The sequence below is a fragment of the Hypanus sabinus genome, chromosome 31, assembly GCF_030144855.1.
Source record: "Hypanus sabinus isolate sHypSab1 chromosome 31, sHypSab1.hap1, whole genome shotgun sequence".
NCBI classification, from domain to species: Eukaryota; Metazoa; Chordata; class Chondrichthyes; order Myliobatiformes; family Dasyatidae; genus Hypanus; species Hypanus sabinus.
In genome coordinates, this window is record NC_082736.1 from 550,597 (window position 1) to 577,035 (window position 26,439).

General features: G+C 52.8%; 1 protein-coding gene across 1 annotated transcript in view; it reads right to left on the reverse strand.

Annotated features, from left to right (window-relative positions):
* atg2a (autophagy related 2A) overlaps window positions 1–26,439 on the reverse strand; it is a 464,956-nt gene that overhangs the window by 362,214 nt on the left and 76,303 nt on the right. Inside the window, exons 5-9 of the mRNA XM_059954818.1 lie at window positions 25,642–25,828; window positions 20,588–20,749; window positions 18,562–18,658; window positions 7,913–8,074; window positions 6,295–6,446 (exon numbers count right to left, since the gene is read on the reverse strand). Of these exons, the coding sequence (XP_059810801.1) occupies window positions 6,295–6,446; window positions 7,913–8,074; window positions 18,562–18,658; window positions 20,588–20,749; window positions 25,642–25,828 (760 nt within the window). The remainder of the gene's footprint in view (window positions 1–6,294; window positions 6,447–7,912; window positions 8,075–18,561; window positions 18,659–20,587; window positions 20,750–25,641; window positions 25,829–26,439) is intronic.

A 26,439-nucleotide genomic window follows, 5' to 3' on the forward strand; every position in this document is an offset into this window, starting at 1 on the left:
ACTCCACCCCTACCCTCCAACCCTAATCTGACCAACTCCACCACACCCCTACCCTTCAGCCCTAATCTGACCAACTCCACCACACCCCTACCCTACAACCCTAATCTGACCTCCAACTCCACCACACCCCTACCCTCCAACCCTAATCTGACCAACTCCACCACACCCCTACCCTCCAACCCTAATCTGACCAACACCTCCACACCCCTACCCTCCAACCCTAATCTGACCTCCAACTCCACCACACCCCTACCCTCCAACCCTAATCTGTCCTCCAACTCCACCACACCCCTACCCTACAACCCTAATCTGACCTCCAACTCCACCACACCCCTACCCTCCAACCCTAATCTGACCAACTCCACCACACACCTACCCTCCAACCCTAATCTGACCTCCAACTCCACCACACCCCTACCCTCCAACCCTAATCTGACCTCCAACTCCACCACACCCCTACCCTACAACCCTAATCTGACCTCGAACTCCACCACACCCCTACCCTCCAACCCTAATCTGACCAACTCCACCACACCCCTACCCTCCAACCCTAATCTGACCAACTCCACCACACCCCTACCCTCCAACCCTAATCTGACCTCCAACTCCACCACACCCCTACCCTCCAACCCTAATCTGACCTCCAACTCCACCACACCCCTACCCTCCAACCCTAATCTGACCAACTCCACCACACCCCTACCCTCCAACCCTAATCTGACCAACTCCACCACACCCCTACCCTCCAACCCTAATCTGACCTCCAACTCCACCACAACCCTACCCTCCAACCCTAATCTGACCTCCAACTCCACCACACCCCTACCCTCCAACCCTAATCTAACTCCACCACACCCCTACCCTCCAACCCTAATCTGACCAACTCCACCACACCCCTACCCTCCAACCCTAATCTGACCTCCAACTCCACCACACCCCTACCCTCCAACCCTAATCTGACCAACTCCACCACACCCCTACCCTTCAACCCTAATCTGACCAACTCCACCACACCCCTACCCTCCAACCCTAATCTGACCTCCAACTCCACCACACCCCTACCCTTCAACCCTAATCTGACTAACTCCACCACACCCCTACGCTCCAACCCTAATCTGACCAACTCCACCACACCCCTACCCTTCAAACCTAATCTGACCTCCAACTCCACCACACCCCTACCCTTCAACCCTAATCTGACTAACTCCACCACACCCCTACCATTCAACCCTAATCTGACCTCCAACTCCACCACACCCCTACCCTCCAACCCTAATCTGACCTCCAACTCCACCACACCCCTACCCTCCAACCCTAATCTGACCAACTCCACCACACCCCTACCCTTCAGCCCTAATCTGACCTCCAACTCCACCACACCCCTACCCTACAACCCTAATCTGACCGACTCCACCACACCCCTACCCTCCAACCCTAATCTGACCTCCAACTCCACCACACCCCTACCCTCCAACCCTAATCTGACCTCCAACTCCACCACACCCTACCCTCCAACCCTAATCTGACCTCCAACTCCACCCCTACCCTCCAACCCTAATCTGACCAACTCCACCACACCCCTACCCTTCAGCCCTAATCTGACCAACTCCACCACACCCCTACCCTACAACCCTAATCTGACCTCCAACTCCACCACACCCCTACCCTCCAACCCTAATCTGACCAACTCCACCACACCCCTACCCTCCAACCCTAATCTGACCAACACCTCCACACCCCTACCCTCCAACCCTAATCTGACCTCCAACTCCACCACACCCCTACCCTCCAACCCTAATCTGTCCTCCAACTCCACCACACCCCTACCCTACAACCCTAATCTGACCTCCAACTCCACCACACCCCTACCCTCCAACCCTAATCTGACCAACTCCACCACACACCTACCCTCCAACCCTAATCTGACCTCCAACTCCACCACACCCCTACCCTCCAACCCTAATCTGACCTCCAACTCCACCACACCCCTACCCTACAACCCTAATCTGACCTCGAACTCCACCACACCCCTACCCTCCAACCCTAATCTGACCAACTCCACCACACCCCTACCCTCCAACCCTAATCTGACCAACTCCACCACACCCCTACCCTCCAACCCTAATCTGACCTCCAACTCCACCACACCCCTACCCTCCAACCCTAATCTGACCTCCAACTCCACCACACCCCTACCCTCCAACCCTAATCTGACCAACTCCACCACACCCCTACCCTCCAACCCTAATCTGACCAACTCCACCACACCACTACCCTCCAACCCTAATCTGACCTCCACCACACCCCTACCCTTCAGCCCTAATCTGACCTCCAACTCCACCACACCCCTACCCTTCAGCCCTAATCTGACCTCCAACTCCACCACGCCCCTACCCTCCAACCCTAATCTGACCAACTCCACCACACCCCGACCCTCCAACCCTAATCTGACCAACTCCACCACACCCCTACCCTCCAACCCTAATCTGACCTCCAACTCCACCACACCCCTACCCTCCAACCCTAATCTGACCTCCAACTCCACCACACCCCTACCCTCCAACCCTAATCTGACCTCCAACTCCACCACACCCCTACCCTCCAACCCTAATCTGACCAACTCCACCACACTCCTACCCTCCAACCCTAATCTGACCAACTCCACCACACCCCTACCCTCCAACCCTAATCTGACCTCCAACTCCACCACACCCCTACCCTCCAACCCTAATCTGACCAACTCCACCACACCCCTACCCTCCAACCCTAATCTGACCAACTCCACCACACTCCTACCCTCCAACCCTAATCTGACCAACTCCACCACACCCCTACCCTCCAACCCTAATCTGACCTCCAACTCCACCACACCCCTACCCTCCAACCCTAATCTGACCTCCAACTCCACCACACCCCTACCCTCCAACCCTAATCTGACCAACTCCACCACACCCTTACCCTCCAACCCTAATCTGACCAACTTCACCACACCCCTACCCTTCAACCCTAATCTGACCTCCAACTCCACCACACCCCTACCCTTCAACCCTAATCTGACCTCCAACTCCACCACACCCCTACACTCCAACCCTAATCTGACCAACTCCACCACACCCCTACCCTTCAACACTAATCTGACCAACTTCACCACACCCCTACCCTCCAACCCTAATCTGACCTCCAACTCCACCACACCCCTACCCTCCAACCCTAATCTGACTAACTCCACCACACCCCTACCCTCCAACCCTAATCTGACCAACTCCACCACACCCCTACCCTCCAACCCTAATCTGACCAACTCCACCACACCCCTACCCTCCAACCCTAATCTGACCTCCAACTCCACCAAACCCCTACCCTTCAACCCTAATCTGACCAACTCCACCACACCCCTACCCTCCAACCCTAATCTGACCTCCAACTCCACCACAACCCTACCCTCCAACCCTAATCTGACTAACTCCACCACACCCCTAACCTCCAACCCTAATCTGACCAACTCCACCACACCCCTACCCTCCAACCCTAATCTGACCTCCAACTCCACCAAACCCCTACCCTTCAACCCTAATCTGACCAACTCCACCACACCCCTACCCTCCAACCCTAATCTGACCTCCAACTCCACCACAACCCTACCCTCCAACCCTAATCTGACCTCCAACTCCACCACACCCCTACCCTTCAGCCCTAATCTGACCTCCAACTCCACCACACCCCTACCCTCCAACCCTAATCTGACCAACTCCACCACACCCCTACCCTTCAACCCTAATCTGACCAACTTCACCACACCCCTACCCTCCAACCCTAATCTGACCTCCAACTCCACCACACCCCTACCCTCCAACCCTAATCTGACCTCCAACTCCACCACACCCCTACCCTCCAACCCTAATCTGACTAACTCCACCACACCCCTACCCTTCAACCCTAATCTGACCTGCAACTCCACCACACCCCTACCCTCCAACCCTAATCTGACCTCCAACTCCACCACACCCCTACCCTCCAACCCTAATCTGACCAACTCCACCACACTCCTACCCTCCAACCCTAATCTGACCAACTCCACCACACCCCTACCCTCCAACCCTAATCTGACCTCCAACTCCACCACACCCCTACCCTCCAACCCTAATCTGACCAACTCCACCACACCCCTACCCTCCAACCCTAATCTGACCAACTCCACCACACTCCTACCCTCCAACCCTAATCTGACCAACTCCACCACACCCCTACCCTCCAACCCTAATCTGACCTCCAACTCCACCACACCCCTACCCTCCAACCCTAATCTGACCTCAAAGTCCACCACACCCCTACCCTCCAACCCTAATCTGACCAACTCCACCACACCCCTACCCTCCAACCCTAATCTGACCAACTTCACCACACCCCTACCCTTCAACCCTAATCTGACCTCCAACTCCACCACACCCCTACCCTTCAACCCTAATCTGACCTCCAACTCCACCACACCCCTACACTCCAACCCTAATCTGACCAACTCCACCACACCCCTACCCTTCAACACTAATCTGACCAACTTCACCACACCCCTACCCTCCAACCCTAATCTGACCTCCAACTCCACCACACCCCTACCCTCCAACCCTAATCTGACTAACTCCACCACACCCCTACCCTCCAACCCTAATCTGACCAACTCCACCACACCCCTACCCTCCAACCCTAATCTGACCAACTCCACCACACCCCTACCCTCCAACCCTAATCTGACCTCCAACTCCACCAAACCCCTACCCTTCAACCCTAATCTGACCAACTCCACCACACCCCTACCCTCCAACCCTAATCTGACCTCCAACTCCACCACAACCCTACCCTCCAACCCTAATCTGACTAACTCCACCACACCCCTACCCTCCAACCCTAATCTGACCAACTCCACCACACCCCTACCCTCCAACCCTAATCTGACCTCCAACTCCACCAAACCCCTACCCTTCAACCCTAATCTGACCAACTCCACCACACCCCTACCCTCCAACCCTAATCTGACCTCCAACTCCACCACAACCCTACCCTCCAACCCTAATCTGACCTCCAACTCCACCACACCCCTACCCTTCAGCCCTAATCTGACCTCCAACTCCACCACACCCCTACCCTCCAACCCTAATCTGACCAACTCCACCACACCCCTACCCTTCAACCCTAATCTGACCAACTTCACCACACCCCTACCCTCCAACCCTAATCTGACCTCCAACTCCACCACACCCCTACCCTCCAACCCTAATCTGACCTCCAACTCCACCACACCCCTACCCTCCAACCCTAATCTGACTAACTCCACCACACCCCTACCCTTCAACCCTAATCTGACCTCCAACTCCACCACACCCCTACCCTCCAACCCTAATCTGACCTCCAACTCCACCACACCCCTACCCTTCAACCCTAATCTGACCAACTCCACCACACCCCTACCCTCCAACCCTAATCTGACCAACTCCACCACACCCCTACCCTCCAACCCTAATCTGACCAACTCCACCACACCCCTACCCTCCAACCCTAATCTGACCTCCAACTCCACCACACCCCTACCCTCCAACCCTAATCTGACCAACTCCACCACACCCCTACCCTTCAACCCTAATCTGACCAACTCCACCACACCCCTACCCTTCAACCCTAATCTGACCTCGAACTCCACCACACCCCTACCCTCGAACCCTAATCTGACCTCCAACTCCACCACACCCCTACCCTTCAACCCTAATCTGACCTCCAACTCCACCACACCCCTACCCTTCAACCCTAATCTGACCTCCAACTCCACCACACCCCTACCCTTCAACCCTAATCTGACCAACTCCACCACACCCCTACCCTCCAACCCTAATCTGACCTCCAACTCCACCACACTCCTACCCTTCAACCCTAATCTGACCTCTATATGCCCTTTCAGTCTCTGAGACCATCCACACAAATTTAGGAAGCAACTAAGGCCAAGCCATCACCTCAATGGAGACTGCAGTTCAATGTTGTATTGACTGAAAGATACTCCCCTCCTCCAGTAAAAGGTAGAATCTAGGGTATTTGATGGGAATGTTAGGAAAATAAACTGGGATTAATTTAATTATAGATTAGGGATTAGTATCAATGGGTGGTTGAACTTGAAATGCCTTAAGGGCTGTTTCCCTGCTCTTCCCATGCCAATTCCCCTTAGCTCTCAATTCTTCAATCATTCAAAAACCCAGAAGAGTAGAGAATTCGAGCCATTTGCCCCGCACAAAGAAGCTGTAGTTTACTCACGCCTGTGCCCAGCGAGGGTGCCTGCAGAGGGGAGCTGCTGTAATCACTGTACATCGAGCCTCCCAGGTCCACTTCTGACATCTCGCTCACCGTCTGCACGGAGGCCACACTGCTCGTCATTGGGGCCATGGAGAAGAACATCTCTGAAGACACTGGCGAAGAGAACAGGACGTTATGGACACGAGGCGACCACCAAAGCTTCACTCACACACCTCACCCCAACAACCACCGCAGCCCCCTTCCATCTGAAGCAGTGAAACTCTCCCCGATGAGTCAGCCAGTCAGAGACAAGGCGAGGGTTCGGAAATGTGGCTCACTACGGTGCCAGAGAATTCCACCACCAGATTATTTCCTGAGCAGTCATCCCTCGTGGTAGGGAAGTGCGACTGGACGGTAGGAGCCATCTGGCTGGCAGGCTTGGAGACGCAAGGGGCTGCAGACACCGGAATCTGGAGCCACGTACAAACAGCTGGTCGAGCATCAGAATATGGACTCTGAACGTTCTGTTCTACAATCTCAATGTACTGATGCTCCATATTCTCTTAACCTCTATCCTTCATCCCTCACCTGCTCACCCTCGTCTCAACACTTCCACCTCCCTTCCTTCTACCAGCCACTCACTCTCGGTCCTGACACAGGGCTTCAACCTGAACCACCTACAATCCCTCAACAACAAGAGATTCTGCAGATGCTGGAAATCCAGAGTGGCAGACATTAAACACTGGAGGAACTCGGCAGTTCAGCCAGTATCCATGGACGGGAACAAACAGGGTGAGACCCTTCATCAGGGCTGGAAAGGACTCCAGTTTGGCTCCCTCTTACCCATTCTTTTCCCCTCACCTACCTATCACCTCCTCCCTCCTTTCCCTCATGGTCTACTCTCCCCTCCTTTCAGATACCGTCAGAGCCCTTTACCTTTTCCACCAAGCATCTCCCAGTTTTTTCACTTCATTCCCCTTCCTATGTCTTAGCTCTTACCTGGCCACACCTGCCACCTGAACTCCTCCCCTCCCCAACAACTCCCTCTGGCTTCTGCCCCCTTCCTTTCCAGTCCTGAAGAAGGGTCACAGCCCGAAACGTCACCTGTTTATTTATTTTCATCAATGTTTTCTGACCTGCTAAACTCCTCCACCATTTTGTGTGTGTTGCTCTGGATTTCCCAAATCCGCAAAATCTCTCCTGCCCCCAGCAGTTTACTGGCTGTGAATGTTAGTGCCTGACTGGCCCACCCAATATCCTTGCTAAGGAAACTCTGGATTTCCCAAATCTGCTGAAATTCTCCTGCCCCCAGCAGTTTACTGGCTGTGAATGTTAGTGCCTGACTGGCCCACCCAATATCCTTGCTAAGGAAACTCCGGATTTCCCAAATCTGCTGAATCTCTCATGCCCCCAGCGGTTTACTGGCTGTGAAAGTTAGTGCCTGACTGGCCCACCCAATATCCTTGCTAAGGAACCCCAATCCTAGCCTAGAGTGCCTCTGCCACCGAGTTTCTCCACCCTCCCTTCAGAATATGACAATGTTTCAGGAAAGGATTTGGAACATTATGGTGCTCATGCCTGGGAAGAGAGCTCCCTCCAAAGCCCAGCCCTGCTAACCGAGCTCGAGGACAGGCCTTACCCCCGTTCTCGGTGCCCGTGAGCAATTCGAACTCTTCGGTCCGGGAACGTGCCAGGCTCTGGCCCGAGTGAAGCTGCTTGTTGAGGTCCTGCTCAATCAATTTGAAATCCTCGGGGTCGAGTGGCCGACTCTTGCTCAGCTTTTCCGTCAATCCACTCACTTCTGCAGCAGGGGAAGGGATGGAGGAGGTGGGCAAAATGGAGGAAACGCAGTGGTTACAACAACCATCCACTGCGAGGCCAGGTTGTTGGGTATATTTAAAGTGGAGGTTGATGGGTTCTTCATAAGTCAAGGTTACAGGAAGAAGGCATGAGAATGGGGTTGAGAGGGTAAATAAATCAGACGTGATGGAGCAGACTCAATGAGAGAGTGAACTTGTAAATCTGGCAGAAGCAAAGGATGTTGGGAATGGTGAGGGTGGAGCGCCGTGGGAGGGGAGTGGGACAGGGGGCAGAGAAGGAGTGTCAGGGGTGTTTACAGACACATCCAGAATCAAAGGTCATTTGATTCCAAACAATCGGTTTATTGATCATTACAGAATGTCTCTCTGGTGCTTCCCGCTCCCTCCCCTCTTCCTTCCCCTTTTCCCAACCATGATTCCTCTCTCCCTGCCCCCTTCCCACTCTCAGTCCACAATAGAGACCCAGATCAGAATCAGGTTTGTCATCACTCACATATGCTGTGAAATTTCTTGTTCTTTTTCTTGCAGCGGTAGTAATTTCTGTGCAAGTCTTACACACCCCAGCTATGTACATACGTGCAGTTCTCTAATCGCAGAGATCCCGACCAAGAGAGGTGACAGGGTTCACTCTCCTGACTGTACTGAATGAGTTCTGACAATAAGGTATTGAGCCTGGAGTTATCCGCCACAGGAATAGATAATTCAGCCCAGTCTAGGAGCAGAGGGCACAGATACAGAGGATGTTTCCTATAGTGGGGGAGTCTAGGACCAGAGGACACAGATAGAGTGGATGTGGAGAGGATGTTTCCTATAGTCGGAGAGTTTAGGATCGGAGGACACAGATAGAATGGATGTGGAGAGGATGTTTCCTATAGTGGGGGAGTCTAGGACCAGAGGACACAGACAGAGTGGATGTGGAGAGGATGTTTCCTATAGTGGGAGAGTCTAGGACCAGAGGACACAGATAGAGTGGATGTGGAGAGGATGTTTCCTATAGTGGGGGAGTCTAGGACCAGAGGACACAGACAGAGTGGATGTGGAGAGGATGTTTCCTATAGTGGGAGAGTCTAGGACCAGAGGACACAGATAGAGTGGATGTGGAGAGGATGTTTCCTATAGTGGGGGAGTCTAGGACCAGAGGACACAGACAGAGTGGATGTGGAGAGGATGGTTCCTATAGTGGGGGAGTCTAGGACCAGAGGACACAGACAGAGTGGATGTGGAGAGGATGTTTCCTATAGTGGGGGAGTCTAGGATCGGAGGACATTGCTGGTGGGGACAATGCTGCCCCCCAGTGTTCACTCAGCAGAAGACAAGCTGTATTGTATTCGATCGCAGACTGCTGCAACATTCATGTGTGACTGCACTTTATCTCATATGTACCCTGGGCTGCGTGTGACTGTGTTTTGCACCTTGGCCCCAGAGTTTCTTTTGGCTGTATTCATGGGCATTCATGTATCGTTGAATGATAGTCAACCTCCTTACCTTTCCATGGGCTTTTGCTATTTACTCTCGACGGCTCATTAACTCCACTGCAAATTTGACCGGAATCCAGGGAGGATATAACAATGCCCTAGAACTTGGCAAATGTGGTCAAGGTCCAACCCGTCGTGAGAGTTGGATACAGGTAGGGGCTGTGGTGAAGCTCTACAGGGGATACAATGGATTACAGAAACATTGATGAACTCCAACCAGACTATCGACTGTGAGCGATGGAGATGGACGGTCGTCAGTGGTCTGTGCCCCACCGGGAGCTGAGGGCCCAAGAACAAGTTGGTCAGGGTGTAGAGTACAAAAGCTGGGAAGTCATGTCACAGATATTTCATCTTTTTGAAATTAATTCCATGAAAATTCAGTTAGTTGATGCAGCTGCTTAATTGGGCCACAACTGGATTCCACTTTGGGTAGACAGGGGCTGGTTAGGGGCAGTCAACATGACCTTGTGTCTGATCAAACTTTTTCAAGGAAGTTACCAGGAAAGTCAATGAAGGCAAGGTATTGGATGTTGTCTACATAGTCTTCAGCAAGGCCTTTACAAAGAGGCTGGTCAAGAAGGTTCGATCCCTTGGCATTCAAGGTGAGGTTATAAATTGGGTTAGACACTGGCTTCGTGGAAGAAGCAAGAGAGTGGTAGTAACACACACAAAACTCAGCAGGCCAGGTAGCGTCTATGGAAAAGAGTAAACGGTCAACGTTTCTGGCCGAGACCCTTCATCAGGACTGCTAAAGTTAACAAATTTCACGACACATGCCAGTGATAATCAACCTGATTCTGATTAGTGGACAGCGAGGAAGGATATCAAAGCTTACAGCAGTACTGGTCCCCAATTAACCAGAATCCACGGCATACGAATGAAATTAGTCAGCATAGTACAGGAGAGTTGTGGATAGTGAGGAAGGCTGTGAAAGGATACAGCAAGACGTAGACCCGTTGGAGATATGGGCTGACAAAGAGTTTCAAGCAGACCAGTGAGAGGTGTTGCACTTTGGGAAATGGCAGGACCTTGGGGAACAAGCCCACAGCTCCCTGGAAGCGGCTCCACAGGTGGCTGGGATGGTGAATAAGCCATACGGTGAGCTTGCCCTCACTGTGCAGATCCTGGAGCAGAAAAGCCGTCAGTCACACTGCAGCTGTATAAAACGTGGAGAGCAGTGTGCGCAGCTTTGTTCAGGAAGGAGGTGCAGGGCAGGTTCACCAGGATGAGGGTATGAGCTAGAACGAGACATTAAACATGTGCAGAGGGAACTAAAGGAGAAGACCAAGGTGGCTGAAGAGGAACCCAGGAGTGTGCTGGAGAACAAGCTTGGGTAGAGTAACCCATGGGAGGTGGGCGGAGGACATCACTGGCTTCAATCAGCCTGGCTGGAGAGCCTCCGAAGGTTGGCACTTCCATTCTATCCTGGATAATGGACCACCTAACTGGCAGACCAGAGTTTGTGCAGCCTCAGAGCTGTGTGTCAGACATGGCTAGAAGCAGCACTGCGGCCCTTCCTGCTGACCCTGTACTAGATACAACACTGAGTCATGTCATCTGCAGAAATTGAGGGAAGGCAGGAGGATGAGCACGGGTCCCTGGCAGAGGACTTCCCTGAACTGTGTGAGCTGAATCATCTGCAGCTCAATACCAGTGGAACAAAGGAGTCGGTGATGGACTTTAGGAAGACAAAGCCTGCACTGCTCCCTGTTACCACTGATGGTGAGGACCCACCCCTCCCTGGGGGTGAGTGGAGCACCAACACAGGGATGTGATGTGGTGAGGACTCACCCCTCCCTGGGGGTGAGTGGAGCACCAACACAGGGATGTGATGTGGTGAGGACTCACCCCTCCCTGGGGGTGAGTGGAGCACCAACACAGGGATGTGATGTGGTGAGGACTCACCCCTCCCTGGGGGTGAGTGGAGCACCAACACAGGGATGTGATGTGATGTGGTGAGGACTCACCCCTCCCTGGGGGTGAGTGGAGCACCAACACAGGGATGTGATGTGGTGAGGACCCACCCCTCCCTGGGTGACAGAGTCGAGTGGAGCACCAACACAGGGATGTGATGTGGTGAGGACTCACCCCTCCCTGGGGGTGAGTGGAGCACCAACACAGAGGCTGTGTACAGGAAGGGCCAGAGTCACCTCTGCTTCCTGAGGAGACTGAGATCCTTAGGAGTATACAGGCCTCCCCTGAACACGTTGTACCAGTCTGTTGTCACCAGTACAATCCTCAATGCGGAGGTGTGCTGGGGCAATGGCATCAACATGGGTGATGCCAACAGGCTCAATAAACTGATCAGAGAGTCTGGCTCTGTTATAGGAGTCTAACTGGACACACTGGAGACCGTGGTAGAACAAAGGGCCCTGCGGAAAATCCTGGCAATTCTGGACAATGTTTCTCACCCTCTGCATGGCTCCTTGGCTGAACAGAGGAGCTCTCTTAGTAATAGACAGAGACAACTGCGGTCATTCTTACCCTCGGCCGCTAGGCTCTGTAGTGAGTCGGCCTGCAGCCGGGGACGTGATGACCCCCTCCCGTCAGACTGTTTAAGCTCTGTTTACCACACCTTGCTATCACGGAAACCCTGTGCAATACTTCTTATTCCTCTCACTTCTTATCTGGACAGTGTGAATGTGTGCAATATTGCACTACCATCTTATTAGTGTGAACTTGGAAATCTTGTACAGCTTCTAACCTTTGTTTTGGAAATCTTGTACATCTTATTTTTAAGGTGACTTTTTAAAAAATTCTTTCATACTTCTCTTCTAATATTTGTATATCCGTGCACTTGTAATCTACTGTGACAGTGCAATTTCCTTTGGCATCAATAAAGTCTGGACAAATGGGTTATTTTCATTGGAGCAGTGGAAGTTGAAGGGAGACCTAATTGAGGTCTATCAAATTAGCAAGTATCAAGCATCTCCCTCTCTCTCTCTCACTCTCACACACACTCACTCACACACGCACACAGACACACACAGACTCACACACACACACTGACACACACACACAGACACACACACACAGACACACACACACACAGACTCACACACACACAGACTCACACACACACAGACTCACACACACACAGACTGACACACACACAGACTGACACACACACAGACTGACACACACACAGACTGACACACACACAGACTCACACACACAGACACACACACACAGACACACAGACTCTCACACACAGACTCACACACACAGACTCACACACACACACAGACTCACACACACAGAGACACACACACACAGAGACACACACACACAGAGACACACACACACAGAGACACACACACACAGAGACACACACACACAGACTCACACACACTCACACACACAGACTCACACACACACAGACTCACACACACACACAGACTCACACTCACACACAGACTCACACTCACACACAGACTCACACACACACACACAGGCACACACACACACACGGTGTGGAGGGAGATTCACACCGTTATGAGGAATTTGTGTGGTGTCTTGGTCAGGTTGCAACATGTGACAAAAAATGTCAACATTTAACAATTACAAAGGATAAAGAATTATTTAAAAATGAAGGCAGAAGTACAGGTATGGAATGAAATGTGCATAAATACATAAATATCTGCACGTATCTACAACGTAAACAACTCTATAAAAAGTGGCTGATCTAACAGATGGGGAGGGGGGAGGGACTGGTGGAACAGGTTAACTGCATTGGGGAAGAAATAACTAAAATGTGTGAAATTTTCATTTTAAGAGCCCTACAGCGCTTTCAAGAAGAGAGCTTCCTACACTGTCCCGTCACACACTCCTGGGATCAGACACAGGGTGAAGCTCCTTCTACACTGTCCCGTCACACACTCCTGGGATCAGACACAGGGTGAAGCTCCTTCTACACTGTCCCGTCACACACTCCCGGGGTCAGATACAGAGTGCAGCTCCCTCTGGAGTATCTCATCATATACAGTGTGGTGGGAGATTCACTCTGTACCTCACCCAGGAAGTGTATGATGGGATGGTGTGGAGGGAGGGTCACTCTGTGTCTGACCCCGGGAGTGTGTGATGGGACAGTGTGGAGGTAGGGTCACTCTGTGTCTGACCCCGGGAGTGTGTGATGGGATGGTGTGGAGGGAGGGTCACTCTGTGTCTGACCCAGGGAGTGTGTGATGGGACGGTGTGGAGGAAGGGTCACTCTGTGCCTGACCCAGGGAGTGTGTTATGGGATGGTGTGGAGGGAGGGTCAATTTGTGTCTGATCCCGGGAGTGTGTGATGGGACGGTGTGGAGGGAGGGTCATTCTGTGTCTGACCCCGGGAGTGTGTGATGGGTGATGGGAGAGTGTGGAGGGAGGGTCACTCTGTGTCCGACCCAGGGAATGTGTGATGGGACCGTGTGGAGGGAGATTCACTCTGTGTCAGACCCCGGGAGTGTGTGATGGGATGGTGTGGAGGGAGATTCACTCTGTGTCTGACCCCGGGAGTGTGTGATGGGACGGTGTGGAGGTAGGGTCACTCTGTGTCTGACCCCGGGAGTGTGTGATGGGACTGTGTGGAGGGAGGGTCATTCTGTGTCTGACCCCGGGAGTGTGTGATGGGATGGTGTGGAGGGAGGGTCACTCTGTGTCTGGCCCAGGGAGTGTGTGATGGGACGGTGTGGAGGAAGGGTCACTCTGTGCCTGACCCAGGGAGTGTGTGATGGGACGGTGTGGAGGGAGATTCACTCTGTGTCTGACCCCGGGAGTGTGTGATAGGACGGTGTGGAGCGAGAGTCACTCTGTGTCTGACCCAGGGAGTGAGTGATGGGACAGTGTGGAGGGAGATTCACTCTGTGTCTGACCCCGGGATTGTGTGATGGGACGGTGTGGTGGGAGGATCACTCTGTGTCTGACCCCGGGAGTGTGTGATGGGACAGTGTGGAGGGAGGGTCATTCTGTGTCTGACCCCGGGAGTGTGTGATGGGACGGTGTGGAGGGAGATTCACTCTGTGTCTGACCCCGGGATTGTGTGATGGGACGGTGTGGGGGGAGATTCACTCTGTGTCTGACCCCGGGAGTGTGTGATGGGACGGTGTGGAGGGAGGGTCATTCTGTGTCTGACCCCGGGAGTGTGTGATGGGATGGTGTGGAGGGAGGGTCATTCTGTGTCTGACTCAGGGAGTGTGTGATGGGATGGTGTGGAGGGAGGGTCACTCTGTGCCTGACCCAGGGAGTGTGTGATGGGACGGTGTGGAGGGAGATTCACTCTGTGTCTGACCTCGGGACTGTGTGATGGGACGGTGTGGAGGGAGCGTCACTCTGTGTCTGACCCCGGGAGTGTGTGATGGGACGGTGTGGAGGGAGGGTCATTCTGTGTCTGACCCCAGGAGTGTGTGATGGGATGGTGTGGAGGGAGGGTCACTCTGTGTCTGACCCAGGGAGTGTGTGATGGGACGGTGTGGAGGAAGGGTCACTCTGTGCCTGACCCAGGGAGTGTGTGATGGGACGGTGTGGAGGGAGATTCACTCTGTGTCTGACCCCGGGAGTGTGTGATGGGACGGTGTGGAGGGAGATTCACTCTGTGTCTGACCCCGGGATTGTGTGATGGGACGGTGTGGGGGGAGATTCACTCTGTGTCTGACCCCGGGAGTGTGTGATGGGACGGTGTGGAGGGAGGGTCATTCTGTGTCTGACCCCGGGAGTGTGTGATGGGATGGTGTGGAGGGAGGGTCATTCTGTGTCTGACTCAGGGAGTGTGTGATGGGATGGTGTGGAGGGAGGGTCACTCTGTGCCTGACCCAGGGAGTGTGTGATGGGACGGTGTGGAGGGAGATTCACTCTGTGTCTGACCTCGGGACTGTGTGATGGGACGGTGTGGAGGGAGCGTCACTCTGTGTCTGACCCCGGGAGTGTGTGATGGGACGGTGTGGAGGGAGGGTCATTCTGTGTCTGACCCCAGGAGTGTGTGATGGGATGGTGTGGAGGGAGGGTCACTCTGTGTCTGACCCAGGGAGTGTGTGATGGGACGGTGTGGAGGAAGGGTCACTCTGTGCCTGACCCAGGGAGTGTGTGATGGGACGGTGTGGAGGGAGATTCACTCTGTGTCTGACCCCGGGAGTGTGTGATGGGACGGTGTGGAGGGAGATTCACTCTGTGCCTGACCCAGGGAGTGTGTGATGGGACGGTGTGGAGGGAGGGTCAATCTGTGTCTGACCCCGGGAGTGTGTGATGGGACGGTGTGGAGGGAGGGTCATTCTGTGTCTGACCCCGGGAGTGTGTGATGGGATGGTGTGGAGGGAGGGTCACTCTGTGTCTGACCCAGTGAGTGTGTGATGGGACGGTGTGGAGGAAGGGTCACTCTGTGCCTGACCCAGGGAGTGTGTGATGGGACGGTGTGGAGGGAGATTCACTCTGTGTCTGACCCCGGGAGTGTGTGATGGGACGGTGTGGAGGGAGATTCACTCTGTGCCTGACCCAGGGAGTGTGTGATGGGACGGTGTGGAGGGAGGGTCAATTTGTGTCTGATCCCGGGAGTGTGTGATGGGACGGTGTGGAGGGAGGGTCAATTTGTGTCTGATCCCGGGAGTGTGTGATGGGACGGTGTGGAGGGAGGGTCAATTTGTGTCTGATCCCGGGCGTGTGTGATGGGACGGTGTGGAGGGAGGGTCACTTTGTGTCTGACCCGGGGAGTGTGTGATGGGATGTTGTGGAGGGAGATTCACTCTGTGTCTGACCCCGGGAGTGTGTGATGGGACGATGTGGAGGGAGGGTCACTCTGTGCCTGACCCAGGGAGTGTGTGATGGGACGGTGTGGAGGGAGGGTCATTCTGTGTCTGACCCAGGGAGTGAGTGATGGGACGGTGTGGAGGGAGGATCACTCTGTGTCTGACCCCGGGAGTGTGTGTTGGGACGGTGTGGAGAGAGCTTCACTCTGTGTCTGACGCCAGGAGTGTGTGATGGGACAGTGTGGAGGGAGGGTCACTCTGTGTCTGACCCAGGGTGTGTGTGATGGGACGGTGTGGAGGGAGAGTCACTCTGTGTCTGACCCCGGGAGTGTGTGATGGGACGGTGTGGAGGTAGGGTCACTCTGTGTCTGACCCCGGGAGTGGGTGATGGGACGGTGTGGAGGAAAGGTCACTCTGTGTCTGACCCAGGGAGTGCGAGATGGGACAGTGTGGAGGGAGGGTCACTCTGTGTCCGACCCAGGGAATGTGTGATGGGACCGTGTGGAGGGAGATTCACTCTGTGTCTGACCCCGGGAGTGTGTGATAGGACGGTGTGGAGCGAGAGTCACTCTGTGTCTGACCCCGGGAGTGTGTGATGGGACGGTGTGGAGGGAGATTCACTCTGTGTCTGACCCCGGGAGTGTATGATAGGACGGTGTGGAGGGAGCGTCACTCTGTGTCTGACCCCGGGAGTGTGTGATGGGACGGTGTGGAGGGAGGGTCATTCTGTGTCTGACCCCGGGAGTGTGTGATGGGATGGTGTGGAGGGAGGGTCACTCTGTGTCTGACCCAGGGAGTGTGTGATGGGACGGTGTGGAGGAAGGGTCACTCTGTGCCTGACCCAGGGAGTGTGTGATGGGACGGTGTGGAGGGAGATTCACTCTGTGTCTGACCCCGGGAGTGTGTGATGGGACGGTGTGGAGGGAGATTCACTCTGTGCCTGACCCAGGGAGTGTGTGATGGGACGGTGTGGAGGGAGGGTCAATCTGTGTCTGACCCCGGGAGTGTGTGATGGGACGGTGTGGAGGGAGGGTCATTCTGTGTCTGACCCCGGGAGTGTGTGATGGGACGGTGTGGAGGTAGGGTCACTCTGTGTCTGACCCCGGGAGTGTGTGATGGGACGGTGTGGAGGGAGGGTCATTCTGTGTCTGACCCCGGGAGTGTGTGATGGGATGGTGTGGAGGGAGGGTCACTCTGTGTCTGACCCCGGGAGTGTGTGATGGGATGGTGTGGAGGGAGGGTCAATTTGTGTCTGATCCCGGGAGTGTGTGATGGGACGGTGTAGAGGGAGGGTCAATTTGTGTCTGATCCCGGGAGTGTGTGATGGGACGGTGTGGAGGGAGAGTCACTCTGTGTCTGATCCCGGGAGTGTGTGATGGGACGGTGTGGAGGGAGATTCACTCTGTGTCTGACCTCGGGAGTGTGTGAGTGGACGATGTGGAGGGAGATTCACTCTGTGTCTGACCCCGGGAGTGTGTGATGGGACGGTGTGGAGGGAGGGTCATTCTGTGTCTGACCCCGGGAGTGTGTGATGGGATGGTGTGGAGGGAGGGTCACTCTGTGTCTGACCCCGGGAGTGTGTGATGGGATAGTGTGGAGGGAGGGTCATTCTGTGTCTGACTCAGGGAGTGTTTGATGGGACGGTGTGGAGGGAGATTCACTCTGTGTCTGACTCCGGGAGTGTATGATGGGACGGTGTGGAGGGAGGGTCACTCTGTGTCTGACCCAGGGAGTGTGTGATGGGATGGTGTGGAGGGAGATTCACTCTGTGTCTGACCTCGGGACTGTGTGATGGGACGGTGTGGAGGGAGATTCACTCTGTGCCTGACCCAGGGAGTGTGTGATGGGACGGTGTGGAGGGAGGGTCAATTTGTGTCTGATCCCGGGAGTGTGTGATGGGACGGTGTGGAGGGAGGGTCACTTTGTGTCTGACCCTGGGAGTGTGTGATGGGACGATGTGGAGGGAGGGTCACTCTGTGTCTGACCCCGGGAGTGTGTGATGGGATGGTGCAGAGGGAACTTCACTCTTCATCTATGTCTCTCTACCCTGGTGCTCAGATCGATGATGAGTGGGGACAGTCAGTCAATTGTCTGTGGAGTGTGGGTGGGCGGCACAATCTGCAGAGTCAATGGGAACGTGGGGAGAACAGGATTGGTGTGAATGGGCGAGGTCAGACTATGTGGGCCGAAGGGCCTGTTTCGAACAGTCAGACTCTGTGACAGTTTCAGAGACGGCTCTTGGTTACACAAGAGAATTGATATTCCTGTGAAACTCACCTGAAAGGCTCAGTGTGCCGAGAAGATCTGTCAGGTTGGAGAGCTGGTGAGGACTCAGGAACAGGTGCAGGGCGCCCATCTTCCCGTCCAGTTCCAACTGGAAGGAGAAGTGACAGCAGTCAACACTAGTCAATGAAGAACAAGCAGGTGAATGCGAGCAACACACAGAGATTGCGCACTTTGGTAGAAGGAATTAAATCTCAGACTATTTTCTAATCCGGGGTGCAAAGGGATTTGGGAGTGATCACGCCTTTCAAGCTCGGAAGTAGGAGAGGAAAGGGAATGGCGGGATGGCAGGCGTCCCAATGCTGTCACTCTTCCCAAATCAACACAGCTGGTGCACTGGACAGGAAGAATGAATGGCGTTGGGATCTCCCAGCTGAGCTTTTGGGCTGTCTTCGATCAAAGGCAATTCACCTCCTGGGGCAACCCAGGGCCTGGGGGGGTTCGGAGACACTGGATCGAAGGCAATTCATCTCCTGGGGCAACCCGGGGATTGGGGGGATTCGGAGACACTGGATCAAAGGCAATTCACCTCCTGGGGCAACCCCGGGCTTGGGGGGGTTCGGAGACACTGGATCAAAGGCAATTCACCTCCTGGGGCAACCCGGGGCTTGGGGGGATTCGGAGACACTGGATCAAAGGCAATTCACCTCCTGGGGCAACCCCAGGGCTTGGGGGGGTTCGGAGACACTGGATCAAAGGCAATTTACCTTCTGGGGCAACCCAGGGCTTGGGGGGGTTCGGAGTCACTGGATCGAAGGCAATTTACCTCCTGGGGCAACCCCGGGGCTTGGGGGGGGTTCGGAGACACTGGATCGAAGGCAATTCATCTCCTGGGGCAACCTGGGGCTTGGGGGAGGTTCGGAGACACTGGATCAAAGGCAATTTACCTCCTGGGGCAACCCGGGGCTTGGGGGGGGTTCGGAGACACTGGATCGAAGGCAATTCATCTCCTGGGGCAACCCAGGGCTTGGGGGGGTTCGGAGACACTGGATCGAAGGCAATTCATCTCCTGGGGCAACCCGGGGCTTGGGGGGGGTTCGGAGACACTGGATCGAAGGCAATTCACCTCCTGGGGCAACCCAGGGCTTGGGGGGGTTCGGAGACACTGGATCAAAGGCAATTCACCTCCTGGGGCAACCCAGGGCTTGGGGGGGTTCGGAGACACTGGATCAAAGGCAATTCACCTTCTGGGGCAACCCGGGGCTTGGAGGGGTTTTGAGTCACTAGTCACTCAGGGTTTGGGGCAATCCAGGTCTAGGCAGAGTTCTGGGAGACCCTGGGGGTGAGGATTACAGACTTAGCGACCTTGTGGATCGTCACTTATCTGGCAGGGTGGAAGTAATACACACAAGACACTGGAGGAGCTCAGCAGGTCAGGCAGCATCTGCAGAGAGGAACAGCCAGTTGGCGTTTTGGGCCGAGACCCTTCATCGGGACCAGAAAGAAAAAGAGCAGATGCCAGAATAAGATGGTGGGAAGAGGCTGAGTTTGCTGTGTGCAGTCCTTTGTGTGACTTCCAGTAACTGCAGAAGATCCAGTTGAACAGACTCCCAACAGCACATACACAGCAGAATGAGAGAAAGACGCTGTGCAGAAAATTTACAGACAGTACACCAAAGGCCTGCGTGCAGACGCAGCAAGTAAAAAGGAAAGCCAAAGGAATGGAGTTGGTTCATGGAGGTGTAGAATTCCCTACGGTATGCCTCAGTTTTGTAAGATCACATCTGCAGTCCCTTTCACCCAGTTCTCATGGGACACTGGTAGTGCTGGACACAGGAATCAGGACCCCATGAGTGGGAAAGGTGGGGGGGAACCGGGACTGCCAGCGAGCCAGAAGAAGAGCACAGTGAACTCTGCCCGTGGAGTCACAGACGATCGATGATGCCTTCAGCACAGACGGCTGCATTAACCTACCCACCACATTCATTTCTTTCACCACAGCCAGATTTTTACAATAATTCAAAATGAACTCTATTCCTAAATTAAAAAAAGCACTCTGCCGGTACAGTCTGTCAGTTACCTTCGGTCCAGGGAGAGCATCATTCTGCTTGAGTTTAATGGTCATCTCCACGCAGCCCGTACAGCTGCCGATCTGCACCAGCTGAGAAGACACCACTGCAGACCTCCGCTCTGCAGGCCTGCTGCTTGTGTCGGGGGTGGGGTCAGCGTTCAGTTCCTCTTGCTGTGGAGAAATAGCCAACACGTTCTGTCCGGCACAGTTTAAAGCACAGAGCATTGGGCAAGCACGCTTCATCTCTGCATCTATCACTCTGATTTACAGGAATGACTGCCACGTCCAGGAGGTCCACGAGGATGAAAGGGCTAACATTGAAGAGTGTTTTAATGGCACTGGGACTGTACTCACTGGAGTTGAGAAGATCCCACCGTGCAGAAAGAGACTGTCCCTTCTTTTATACCCTTCAAGACTTCCATTTTATCTCTTGTTCTAGACACACGTAGTTTAGAAACAGGTGTATAAGGTGGAAAACATCCTTCATCAGTATCTAGCCTTAACAATGTGCGTTCAGAATCGAGACAAAATATCAGCCAGTGAGGGGGAAATCAGGCCATTACCACATTCCAAGCTAACGCCCAAACTTCTTTTTTCTGTTACACATTTTAGCATGCATCAAGGAGGAATCAGATTCAATTCCCTAACATCGTTTAAACCTATACCTTCTAGTTTCAGATTCATCTCCTCTCCCCAACATTGACCTTATCTCCTCATGACTTTATAACCCTCACACCTCAGCCTCTACACTCCAGTCCCACCGCATCCAGAATCTCCTTACAACATGAACCCTCCAGTCCCAGCTCGAGTTGTCTCTGCATCCTTTCCAAATTTCTCTAGATGCAGAGTGAAAAATCCTACAAAAAGTTGTGGACTCAGCCCAGTCCATCATGGGTGAAGACTCCCCACCATTGAGCACATTGACATCATGGAGAGCGACTGCAGGGAAGCAGCATCCATCATCGCTGCTGTCATCGGGAAGGAGGTACAGGAGCCTCAGGTCCCACTCCACCAGGTTCAGGAACAGTTATTACCCTCAACCATCAGGTTCCTGAACCAGTGAGGATAACCTCAACTCTGAACTGATTCCATCGGGAAGGAGGTACAGGAGCCTCAGGTCCCACACCACCAGGTTCAGGAACAGTTATTACCCTCAACCATCAGGCTCCTGAACCAGTGAGGATAACCTCAACTCTGAACTGATTCCATCGGGAAGGAGGTACAGGAGCCTCAGGTCCCACACCACCAGGTTCAGGAACAGTTATTACCCCTCAACCATCAGGCTCCTGAACCAGTGAGGATAACCTCACTACAATGAGCTGATTCTACACCCTGCAGACTCTCAGTATTATTTTCGTTTGTATTGTTTTGGTTATTTGTCCGGCTTTTTGTTATTTTTTAAATTCTATTTCAGTTCGTTTCTCCTGTGAATGTCTGCAACTAAACAAATCTCAGGGTGGTGTATGCTGACAAATTCATACTCTGTTAACAAATTTATTCTGAATTTTGAACCTTCCAGACTAACGACACTCTCCCAGTCTCAGTCGCATACTTTCGATAACCTGCACATGACGGAGATGAATTTGTGACAGAACAGTCCAAGACTGTCACCGGACCCCAGGTAACGTGAAGATAAGCCTGGGGAGACTTTGACCTCTGGCCCAAGTGGTTGCCATGGCTACAGCCGATGAGCACTGCTACCTGCTTACTCGATCCCTACAGCAAGGCTAGTCTCTGCAGTTATGTCTCACCCAAAGGAGGTATGAGGTGCTCCTTCCCTCCGCTGGCCTGCAGGTCACCCTCGGGCAAGGTGCAGCTCCTGCTTAGCCCCCGATCAGGGTGAGGTGAAGCCGTGGCAGCAGGTGGTGGACGGTCGTACGAGCAGCCGGTGCAGATCACAAGTCTGGCATAATTTACTTATTATTATTTAATTATTTATGGTTTTATATTGCTATATTTCTATACTAATCTTGGTTAGTGCGACTGTAATGAAACCCAATTTCCCTCGGGATCAATAAAGTATGTCTGTCTGGTTATGTGACCACTGACACCAGGCAGACAATCTCTGAAGAGTATTGATAATGGCTGGGGTCACCCGTCTTGTAAAGACACTGCCCAGAAGAAGACAATGGCAAACCACTTCTGCAGAAATATCTGTCAAGGACATCTGGAAAGACCATGATCACCCACATCATACAACTCAGCACATAATGATGACCATCAGGACAATCCTAATGGAATTGTGCCTCAGTTTCCAATCTCCTCTCTCTACCAGCTTAGTGACTCAGAATTTCACACACGCCTACCCTGACACCCAGCGGGTCGGGCAGCATCTGCGGAGAGAGAAGCAGTGTTAATGCTGCAGGTCGGTGAACTGGGGAAGGGGTGGCAAGGAGCATGGGTTTGTTTCAGGTGGCAGAGGGAATGCTTTGAGGGGGAGACCACGGCTGTTGAGCCTTGTCGCACTTGGGGGAGGGGGGCTGGGATTTGGAACATGCTGCCTGAGGCTGACTGACAATATGTAAGCATCTAGACCAGTGGAATAGAGGTTCAACATTTTTCATTCCACGGACTCCAGGTTGGGAACTCATGCTCCAGACCAGTCTGTGAATCGCCAAGCAAGGCAAGGCTATATGGAGCAACTGGACAAATTTGGGTTGGTTTTGGTGTTAGTCCATCTCTGTGTGTAGTTTTTCCATTGATTCTGTTGTATTTCTTTGTTCTACTGTGAATGCTCGCAAGAACGTATTCTTCTCCATCTACATCGGTGGTACGCAGGTGGAACAGGTCAAAAGCTTCAAGTTCCTCAGGGCGAATATCACAAATGACCTGACTTGGTCTAACCAAGCAGAGTCCACAGCCAAGAAGGCCCACCAGCGCCTTCACTTCCTGAGAAAGCTGAAGAAATTTGGCCTGTCCCCTAAAACCCTCACTAATTTTTATAGGTGCACCCTAGAAAGCATTCTCCTAGGGTGCATCACAACCTGGTATGGAAGTTGTCCTGTCCAAGACCGGAAGAAGCTGCAGAAGATCGTGAACATAGCCCAGCACATCACAGAAACCAATCTTCCATCCTTGGACTCACTTTACACCGCACGCTGTCGGAGCAGAGCTGCCAGGATAATCAAGGACACAACCCACCCAGCCAACACACTTTTTGTCCCTCTTCCCTCCGGGAGAAGGTTCAGGAGCATGAAGATTCGTACGGCCAGATTTGGGAACAGCTTCTTTCCAACTGTGATAAGACTGCTAAACGGATCCTGACCCGGATCTGGGCCGTACCTTCCAAATATCCAGACCTATCTTGCACTACCTTACTTTCCCTTTTCTATTTTCTAATTATGATTTAGAATTTAAATTTTTATTATATTTACTTTGATTTGTACTTCAGGGAGCACAAAGCGGAGAAACAAGTATCACTGTGATGATTGTACGCTCTAGCATCAATTGTTTGGTGACAATAAAGTAGAAAGCGAATCTCAGGGTTGTATATGGTGAAAAGTGCATACTTCGATAATAAATTTACTTTGAACTTTATGGGGGGCCTCCCCCAAGTTTGTCCAACCTCACCTTACATGCTTCTCTTCCTCGGCAATTCACACACTCCCCTAGGTGCTTTTCGGAAGCAAGTCACTGCATCCAGCACACCGTCCGAGATTCCAGCCCGTCCCCACTCTATGTCTAACACGGCTTTGTCACCTGGACAGCATGGTCACCCCCTTTCAAAGACATTCCCTCTGTTCTCCCTTCTGCCACCTTAAACAAGCCCATTCCACCCTCCCTTTCCCAGTTCACCGAGCTGCACCGTTAACACCGCCTCCTCACCAGCCCACCCCCTCCCGCAGATGCTGCCTGACCCAGTGTCCCTGCGTTTTCTGTTCAAACAGGAGGGGAGATCTGAAACAGATGGTGAGAGGCACAGGTAGAGTAGACAGCTGATATGGAAATGCCTCGTCTCACAGGGCAAGCTTTTAAGCTGACGGGTTAAACTCAAAGGAGATGTGTGGACGAGGCTATTTTTGGTTAGGCGGTAGAGTGGTGGATTTCCGGAATGAGCTGTCAGGGTGATGATGGAGGCAAATATGACAGAGCGGGGCTGTGGTGGAGAGCGAAAAGACCAAAGCTTGCAGAGTGATCTGGACCAGCTGGAAAAACGGGCAGAAGAACAGCAGAAAGAATTCAATGCAGACACTTGTGAGGTATTGCACTTCAGGAGGGTCGGTCTCACACAGTGAATGGTCGGGCACTGAGGAGTGCAGTAGAACAAAGGGGTCTGGGAACACAGGTCCATAATTCATTGAAAGTGGCATCACAGGTGGACAGGGTCATAAAGAAAGCTTTTGGCACATTGGCCTTCATGAATCAAAGTGTTGAGTACAGGAGACGGGATGTTATGTAGTAGTTGTATAAGACATTGGTGAGACGTTACTTGGAGTGCTGTGTTCAGTTTTGGTCACCTACCTTCTGGAGAGATGTAAATAAGATTGAAAGAGTGCAGAGAAAATTTACAGGGATGTTGCCGGAATTCGAACCGAGTTATAGGGAAAGATTGAATAGGTTCGGACTTCATTCCTTAGAATGTAGGAGATTGAGGGGAGATTTGATAGAGGAATACAAAATTACGAGGGGTATAGATAGGGTAAATGCAAGCAGGCTTTTTCCACCGAGGTTGGGTGGGACTACAACTAGAGGTTAAGGGTGAAAGATACAATGTTTCGGGAACACAAGGGGAAACTTCTTCACTCAGAGGGTGGAACGAGCTGCTAGCAGAAGTGGTGGACACTTTAAACGTTTAAGGGAAGTTTGGGCAGGTACACAGATGGGAAGGTACGTACACAAGTCATTGGAAGTGGGCAGATTCATGGTTCAGTAACACAGCTGTGGCCCTCGGACCGTGCCTTACAGAGCACGTTAACTTTCCCTATACACGCAGATAGCATGATAGTACAGCCTTGGTAATTGCATCCAACATCAAGGCACTGGTGCGCTCTCAAAGGTGAGATGTTCAGCCCTGTTAATGCGCTTACTGTCCATTGCATCTGTGTTGTTATTTTCGTCCTCACCTGCGGTAGAGGTGATGAGAGTGGGGGATCCACTTCCTGCTCTAAGACATCCTCATAATGTAGCAGCACGCCGGAAAACTGTAGCACCTTGTGAACGAAGGCAGGGGGCTGGTGGATGTCGATGGGTATGGGGTCCTTCTTCGCCGTGCTGACCGAGTCCTTCACAGCTTCGTCACAGTACTCCAACCTGCAGAGGAGGACACATTAGACCTGCCTGCTGCACAGTGAAGGAACAGGCGGGTGCCGGGGAACAGATTACCAGTGCTTTCCCACCAACAGCAAGTAGACCTCGGCACCCACCGGTGGGATCTGATGAGGCCCAACTGCAGGACGCAAGCACCAAAGAGGCAGACGCAGGACAAATCGCTCTCCCATTTTAGGGCTAATTTTATAATTATTAATGCCTAGAACTTTAATTTCAATGCAGGTCCATAATTCATTGGAAGTGGCATCCCAGGGAGATAGGGTCATGAAGAAAACTTTCAGCAAATCGGCCTTCATAGATCGAAGTACTGAGTACAGGAGTTGGGATGTTACGTGGAAGTTGTATAAGATGTTGCTGAGGTCTAATTTAGAGGATCGTGTGCAGTTTTGGTCACCTACCTACAGAAAAGATGTAAACAAGATTGATAGAGTACAGAGAAAATTTATAAGGAAGTTGCCGTGACTGGAGGACCTAAGTTACAGGGAAAGATTGAATAAGTTCCCAAGAACATAAAAGATTGAGGGGAGATTTAGTAGAAGTATACAAAATTATGAGGGGTATAGATAGGGTAAATGCAAGCAGGCTTTTTCCAC